The 8,154-nt window shown below is 47.8% G+C and overlaps 1 protein-coding gene across 1 annotated transcript; it reads left to right on the top strand.

Moving 5' to 3' along the window:
* Positions 1-2,695: 2,695 nt before the first annotated feature.
* On the top strand, positions 2,696-7,828 carry Pax4 (paired box 4). Its single transcript, XM_019208854.2, has 11 exons — positions 2,696-2,764; positions 3,482-3,534; positions 3,927-4,057; positions 4,314-4,529; positions 4,829-4,904; positions 5,442-5,567; positions 5,790-5,872; positions 6,175-6,244; positions 6,711-6,766; positions 7,014-7,152; positions 7,689-7,828. The coding sequence occupies exons 2-11, from the start codon at positions 3,522-3,524 to the stop codon at positions 7,826-7,828; spliced, it is 1,050 nt and encodes a 349-aa protein (XP_019064399.1). The 5' UTR covers positions 2,696-2,764; positions 3,482-3,521.
* The last annotated feature ends 326 nt before the right edge of the window (positions 7,829-8,154 follow it).

Below are 8,154 nucleotides of genomic sequence, written 5' to 3' on the forward strand. Positions count from 1 at the left end.
GCAGTCCCCAGCTGCCCCAAGATGGAATGAGCTCTGCTTGCTCTGACGCATATGCTGTCCTGCCCATGGTGCTGAAATCAACTACTGTGGTCTCCTCTGTACTCCAGGTTTCTGGGCCAGCCTGAGGATGCTGGAGGAGACTGGAAGAGAAGGGGAATATGTGTCAGTAAGGTAGAAAACCTACCTCTGTGGTACATTTGCCCTTGTGAATAGTTCCCTACACTAATATCAAGTGAAGTGTAGCACACCCTCCCACCCTCTAAAACCCAAAGTATTTGCCAGTGAGATGCAATCTTTCTTCCTCTGACTTCTTGGTCTAGTTTTATTGTCTTATATTCTGCCTGCTTCAGCCTGGCTTCTATGATGGAGTTACAAAATCTAAGATTTGGGATGGATCCAAAGGTCTTTTCCATATTGGTCTCTTCACACCCCAGAGGGATCTGTCCAAGACCTTGATAGCAAAAAAGCTTCTAAGCGCTGGAGGCTATATTCATTTCTAGCAAGTTCTTCTGTGGAAACAACCTACCCAGCTACTGGTACCCTCACCCCAACAGTGACCAGATAACCTATGGTGTCTTTTGTGGGAACATCAGTGTCATTAATGACCTACAAGTGTAAAAACACCAACTCCCCAGTGGAATGGAGTCTGCTAACATCTATAGAAGGAAGAAGGAAAAACAGGTTGCACATCTCCTTTAAGCACCCTGCATGTATTTTAACTACCCTCAGGGGCTCATTCCCAAGATCACTGCCATTATCAGTGTTCTGAAGTCTAGGATCCCCTCTCTTTCCAGGCAAGAACACATCCTTCATGCCACTGCAGCATGCAGCCATTGAATTGGTAAAGAGCTTTGGTGCTATGCATCCATTCACTTCCTTCTTTCAGAGTTTTAGGAGTCAATTCACTATTCAGGAATTAGACTTAATGCCCATTTATTTTTTATGGTACTATACATCTAATCCAGGAGATGACCCAAAAGCCCAGGCATATGCATTCTGGCTTTGAAGCTATGTCAGTGGTTCTGGAAGGTTCCTTTGCACTTCTTTGCATCAAAAAAATTGGGTACATGGTCCAAAGCTCCCCATCTTCCATGGCCCTCATGTCCTTCAGGAGTACTGGCCCCTGCAGGGTGCATTCTGGGTCCAAGGAGCCTGCATGAGAATGACTCTACCTGCTTCAGATTGGTAGGTAGATACAAAGTGGACTCTGAAGATTCCCTACAGAAGGACACAGTGGATCACTGGCTGTGGTTTGCCCTGCCTCAGGGCCAGTGTCAGTCAGATCCATGCACACCTCCCTCCTCCTCTCTCTTCTGCTCATGGCCTGTGACATCACTGGCTGCTCCCAGAAGGCTGCCCTCTGCTCCTGAGCACGGCTCTCTGTAGCTCTGGACCCCCTGGCAGAACTGAAGCAGGAACAGAGTAGAAGCTGTTACTAGGACCAGACTCCCAGCACCCCTGCAGTCTACAGGGACCTCAGGAGCCCAGCACAGGACCCTGAGACGTTCCACTGAAGCTCCCACCTCATTTCCTCTACCCAGGTAGCTCACCTGCAGGCTCACTGTCTGCTCTGCCTCCCATGCTGTCTCCATGTCTTTGTGTGGCCAAGCCCAACTATCTCTCTCTGGCTTTGCAGCTACCCACCCTCCTGCCCCTTCAGCACCCTCTTCTGCTTTCTCATCTCTTAAGTACCAGTTATTTGGGGGATATGTGTTGTGGCTATTGCAAATGGAGTTTCTGTTTGTGAGCTGGGGCATCATTCTTTTTTGTTTAGAGATCATTTAAGGTTAGATATTGAATTTATATTTCCATATCTCAGGATACCCAGTGCTCTGAGTCACTTAGGAGGACATAGTCAAATCAGGGGTTCAGGGTCTGGCTGATATTCTGGGCTCCCTGCTATCCTGGTATAGCCCTTTGCATTCCAGGCTTGACTGCCCTCTCTCCACTGTAATTGCTGGCAATTACACAAACATAAAGCAAGGCTGGCTACAAAGAGATCTCTGGCATTACGAGCCAGAAATTTTTACTCTAAACCTTGAATTTCATTTTCTGGGTGGCCCCAGATTTAGGGGAACCCCAATTTATGCCAATTTTCTTTGGAAAAAATCTCTGCCTTCCCTCCAATTTTCTGGGGAGAGCTTGATGGGGAAATGTGTCTCTTCTTGCCTAGAAAGGGAGCAAATAAGATCCAATTTAGTTATTAAGCTTACACAGTAAGCTTTGGATTCCATATTCTAATACAGTATTGTTTCTTCTGTGCTAGTTTCTCTGCCAGGTTGAATTATAATCTCATGGAGAGCAAAGACCCTGTCCCTTTTCTGTCTTACTCCCTTCATTCCAAACAACCAACAAAGTGCTTATGCGTAGTGCCTTATTCAGTAGATAGTCGCTGATGAATTAACTGCGCCAAGACAGCATGATTGCTTCAGGAAAGCTCCATGTATAAGCTGTTCCCTGGGGTCTAGAAATTATAGGAGGCAGGTTAAATTCTCATTAATTGATGAAAGCAGAAAAGATGTGACCTGTGCCTCTCGCTACTCACAGACTGCTTTGTACTCAAGATGGCTTCTATGTGGGTCGGCAGGTAACCCTCTCAGCTTACTATTTCTCTCTTCATTACATCTTTAAGAAATGTTAGTTAAATGGATGAATGTCTGATCCCAGAAAGGTGGACCCTGAAAATGAAGCTGCACCGTGAGATCTAGAGCTCTTCAGGCTTAACCATAACCACCAACTGCAACCAGTTAGAAGCTCCTTAAAGGTGTGTCTTCTAGGAGAAGCCAGCTCTTCTGGCTTGTTCACTTTTACTTCCAATGTGGGGACCAAAGCCTAGTGCTGGGGGTAGTAGAGCTGAGCCAGACATTTCCCCCAAAGCTTCCTGGAGAGTATAGAACAAAACAAAACAAAACCAAAAACAAAAACACAACAGGAGCAAGCCCTTCCCTCGAAATGCTTAGAAGGAAGCATTTAGCTGGTGGTTTGGAGAACCTAGCTCGGGGCTGCCTGACAGTGAGGGTAAAGTCCTGAAGCTGAGGACTTGGGGTCTCTAGCTCAAGAGTATCATCTAGAGGTTGAAAAGGCTTATGAGTGGTCAGAGGCAGATATTGCCTGTTTGGAAAGGAAAAAGCCTGAGCTTGGGGAAGCAGTATCTTTTTCTACCTCTGTTTCTGCAATGGATGTGTGGAAATGAGCTCCTTCCCACCCTTCCAGTGCCTTCTAAGGCTATCCAGAGGGATCCAGTCTTCAGTTGGCCCTGTGATGTTCACAATATAAGGGTTGAAAGTAAAGATATCTAATGTTTTAATTTTAGCCAACTTATTAGTACATTTTAGAAACCTAGACTTGACAAAAAGCATTATATCCTAAGAAACTGTCAGGCAAGAGACTTCACCCAAATAACCCCCCTCTATTGCAGACCTAGCCCTCAAACTGGAATAGGTTTGCTAAGAAGGAACTCCCCTATCTAATCTTTTCCCAGTTGGCTTCCTGCCCTTCTGTGAGGACGCTCAGCTCAGAACATGCAGCGTGATGGTAAGAAGCATGGAAGAAAGGGGAATGACAGGGAGGAGTACAGAGACAGGGAACTATTTCAAGGCACTGCTTCCATTAGCAAAATTTCATCTGTCCTTGGCCAATATTCAGGGAGAAGTTTTTTTTTAGTCACTCCCTCTGCTTTACCCTGCTTTCCTTACACCAGGAAGGTCAGCACTTATGGCCAAGGAGAAGAGACTCACACATAAGCTACTTCCCAAAGAAAGTGGCATATTTTGAGGACCCTGGGAGCAGGAGCAGAGCGGACTCCTGGAGGAGGACTTTATCTACAGTGGGAAGCCAGGCTGGAGGGACCTGAGTGACTCTCTGCAAAGGTGGGTGGGGGGAGTCTGGGGAGAGGCAGTGTGTGGTTGCTTCCTTTCTATTCCCAGGTGTCAGCAGCATGAATCAGCTGGGGGGACTCTTCGTGAATGGTCGGCCGCTGCCTCTGGACACCCGGCAGCAGATTGTGCAGCTCGCAGTCAGTGGGATGCGGCCCTGCGACATCTCACGGAGCCTTAAGGTGAGGCACTTAAGTGCCAAGGTCTTCATCCAGATAGAAGCAGAGAAAAGGGGCCCCTCTGAAGGCAAGAGTATGAGGGATTTGGGGGCTGGGGCTATCTCCTGGGAGACCTTCTTGGAAGTTGAGTAGGGGAGCTTTAGGTTCCCAAATGTAGGGCTAGACTCTCAACTCCATGGCTTGGTTCAGTAAGTATTGCATTGCTTTGTAGCCTCCTTCTCTCCCAGGCACACCTGTCCTTGTTTCTCGCCCCTTGCAGGTGTCTAATGGCTGTGTGAGCAAGATCCTAGGGCGTTACTACCGCACAGGTGTCTTGGAGCCCAAGGGTATTGGGGGAAGCAAGCCACGTCTGGCAACACCCCCTGTGGTGGCTCGAATTGCCCAGCTGAAGGACGAGTATCCAGCCCTCTTTGCTTGGGAGATCCAACGCCAGCTCTGTGCTGAAGGGCTTTGTCCCCAGGACAAGACTCCCAGTGTGAGTGCTCCTCTTCCCTGAACAAGGACTGGCAAAACAGGCTGCCTGGGGAGAACAAAATCTCTTTTTCCTTGGCTGGGAGATGGAGTAACTGCGGTCTTTTGATTCATATGTTTCTCTTCTGAAAAATGCTGATAGTGAGATCAGAGAGAAGAAGAAAGCATGGGGATAGAGAGGAGGTTGCACCTGGGAAGGATGTGAGGGTGGAGACTGAAGGGGAGAAAGGATATGGGAGGACGGTCAGGATACAATGCTGGGTCTTTACATTCTTTTTCTAATCAACATCTTAACACATCCAGGTCTCCTCCATTAATCGAATTCTGCGGGCACTACAGGAAGACCAGAGACTGCAATGGACACAACTCAGGTCATCAGGTGGGTCTTGGAGTTGCCCCCAGGGATAATCAGAGCCAAAACTTCAGCGCTTTATAGCCCTCAAAGCACTTTCTTGTTCTTTTTTGGATCACCCTTCCAACAATTCAGTAGGATTGTCAAGGTCCCTATTTTGTCCTGTAATAATAAAATTGAGAATCAGGGAGGTGAAATGACTTAGCCAAGGTCACTAGCTAGTTGTTGGTAGGTCTTGGACCAGAACCTTGGTCCCCTAATGCCTAGGTTTACAAGACCTGCTGAGAAAGAGGCAGGACTGGGTCTTCACACCGTACCTCTGCGTTATGCATAGCTTTTCAGAGCATCCTTCATATTCTGTTTTCCTTAAGTATGTCTGTGGTACTTAAAAGCATTTCCCATCAAGGGCCCTTGCAGAAACCTTCAAGTAACTGAATGCTCCACGAGCTCAGCTGTATATACTCCTGTGCCTGTCACTTAGCCTCAACCGCAGGGACTCAGGGACCCCATCTGCTAGAAGAATCACCATTGCAAACCTCCTCAAGGCATTGTCCTCCTTTGCAGCTGTTTTGGCTCCAACTCTTCCCAGTTCTCATAGTGCCTCTGAGGTAGCTCGAGACCCCTATCCAGGGACCAGCCACCGAAATCGGACTATCTTCTCACCAGGCCAAGCTGAGGCACTGGAGAAAGGTGCTGGATTGGGGTGGGTGGTGGGACAGAGAGTCTTTGATGTGACAGGGGGTCAATGGCCCTGAGGCCTGTGGACAAAGACAGACAGGTATAGGCTGTGGCTGGCTCTGCTTTGGGAAGGGAAAAAGTTTAGAGTGGTAGCAGGTGGGAATGGAGTCTGATAGGAAGAACTGTGCTTACTGCCTGCCTGTGTCCTCACTGTGTGAGCATCCATCTTTGCAGAGTTCCAGCGTGGGCAGTATCCTGATTCAGTGGCCCGTGGGAAGCTGGCTGCTGCCACCTCTCTGCCTGAGGACACAGTGAGGGTAAGCTCTGTGACATGGTGTGCACAAATCACAAGGAGAAAGAAGATAGAAACAAATTTATTTGGAGCAAAGAGAAAAAAATCAGAGATGAAAGCCTCTTCTTGTCCTTCTACTGATTGCTCTCTCTTTCCTACCCCAAGCCTTTGTGTTGGGGAAAGACAGAAACCAAAGGCCAGAGTAGAGAGGGAGACATCAGGTCTGAGGAAGGTTCTATATTCTGAGTCTAGGCCAGGAACATGTAGTGAGAGCAGAGTTGCCAGGTGGCAGAAAGCAGTCAGCTACCTGGTCCCTGTTTTCCTCAGGTCTGGTTTTCAAACAGGAGAGCCAAATGGCGACGGCAAGAGAAGTTGAAGTGGGAAATGCAGCTGCCAGGTGATTTCTGTGCACATCTCATGTATTCATCCACCCATCATCCATCCCTCCATCCCTCCACTAACTAAAATTTACATAGCAACTCCTATGTTCCAGGCTCTGTGCTAGATGTTGGGTACACACAGTCCCTGCTCTTAAGGCGTGTATTGTCTCCAGTACCATCCCTGAGGGTTTTTTGTTGTTTGTTGCTACATTTTCGGTATGCAACGTGATGACATTCATCATTGGGAATTTGTACCTTTATATGATATATCTTGACCATCCCTGAGTTTTAATCCTTCTTTCTAACTTGCCAAGGCCCTGCCCTGGGGAGGAAGGCAGTTTAGGGTTTTGATATCCATCTCCTCCCACACCTGCTGCCGTTCCAGGAACTCTCTCCAACCCGAACCCTCCTTGCCTTTTCCCATATACCCTCTGCCCCCAACACCAATTCCGCCCTCTGAGTGGATCCACCTTCATCTTGTAGGTGCTTCTCAGGATCTGAGTGTACCAACGGTTTCCTCGGCAATCATCTCTACACAGGTACTTGGGAATTCGTGATGTGGGAAGACTAAAGGACTCATTGCTTCTCCCATTTCTGGTGAAAGTTTGAGCTAAGATCCATAACTTCCCAGTATTCCCACAGTTTATACTTCTGGAAAGTGGTATACCCTAGTCTGCTATATGAGTGGTACTCTCTGGAGTTGTGCAGGATACAAGTTTGGGGGCAGGAGGTGTAAACAGGAAGCCTCAGTGGCAGCTGAGGGTCTCCTCTTGCTTTTTCTAACAGTCCCCTGGCAGTGTACCCACAGCAGCCCTCCCTGCCCTGGACCTGTTGGGTCCTTTCTGCTATCAGCTGTGCTGGGAGAGAGCACCAAGAAGGAGTCTGAGTGACACTCCACCCCAAGCCTGTCTCCAGCCCTGCTGGGGTAAGAGTCAGGCCAGGCCTCAATCCTCCAGGATGTATGTGTGTGTGTGTGTGGTGGGGGTGTGTGCGGCGCTGGCTGACTCCTTGACCTACCAGAGGGCATGGATCTCTAACTGGCACCATCAAATCAACCTCAGTACAGCTTTCATTTCTTGCTTGGCCCTGAAAGTTGAGGAGACTAGTACCCCTTGAGTCTACAGTATCACTGGCAATCACATCAGGTAAAAGGAAGTGGGATTGGATTTCAGGTGTATATCCAGCCTCGCCCCCATTGACTTTGAGGGATGGGGCAGCAGCAGAAAATGCAAGGTCCCCTCTTTATCCTGCAGGATACTCATTCCCACAACTGCATTCTTTGAATTTAAGACTGCTTTGCCTTCCCAGCTCACCAGTCTTGGTACCCTTTAGGCTCTGCTTTGGCCTGGCTCTCCACTACTATAAGGCCTGAATGGGTCAAGAGATCTAGAGTGTGAAGGATATAGGATGGGCAAGATCTAATACTGTCCTACCCCTGTGCTCACTGTGTTTCCCACACAGACTGTCGCTCCTCCCTCCTTCCTGTGGCCTCTCCCTCATGTTTGGATCTTCCCTGGCCCTGCCTCGCTGCCCCTCCTGTGCATCAGCTGATTGGAAGGGCTAGAGAAGCAACACTCACCCACTACTCACATTGGCTTTAAGAGGCCTCCAGTTGGTGATAATAAAATATTTTTCAATTAGTAGTAGCTCCTGTTGTTCATTATTTTTTCTGTTCCTGTTATTCATTTTAATTTTTTCCCATGAGTACTCACATATCTAATCCTGTACTTAACAATTACAAACAGTGCCCTATCTATCATCGTCAGCATCAAATTTATGTATATACATGTATCCAATAAATGTATTTATCTATTTATTTACTTCATGCATGTACCTATACATCTATGTGTGTTTATTTATCTAGGTGTTTGGTGTTCAAGTGTCTACTTACAGTATGCACGCACACATGCACCCACACACACACATA

Source organism: Fukomys damarensis, unplaced genomic scaffold (genome assembly GCF_012274545.1).
Source record: "Fukomys damarensis isolate Sample0158 unplaced genomic scaffold, DMR_v1.0_HiC HiC_scaffold_4, whole genome shotgun sequence".
In the NCBI taxonomy this organism is placed as follows: domain Eukaryota; kingdom Metazoa; phylum Chordata; class Mammalia; order Rodentia; family Bathyergidae; genus Fukomys; species Fukomys damarensis.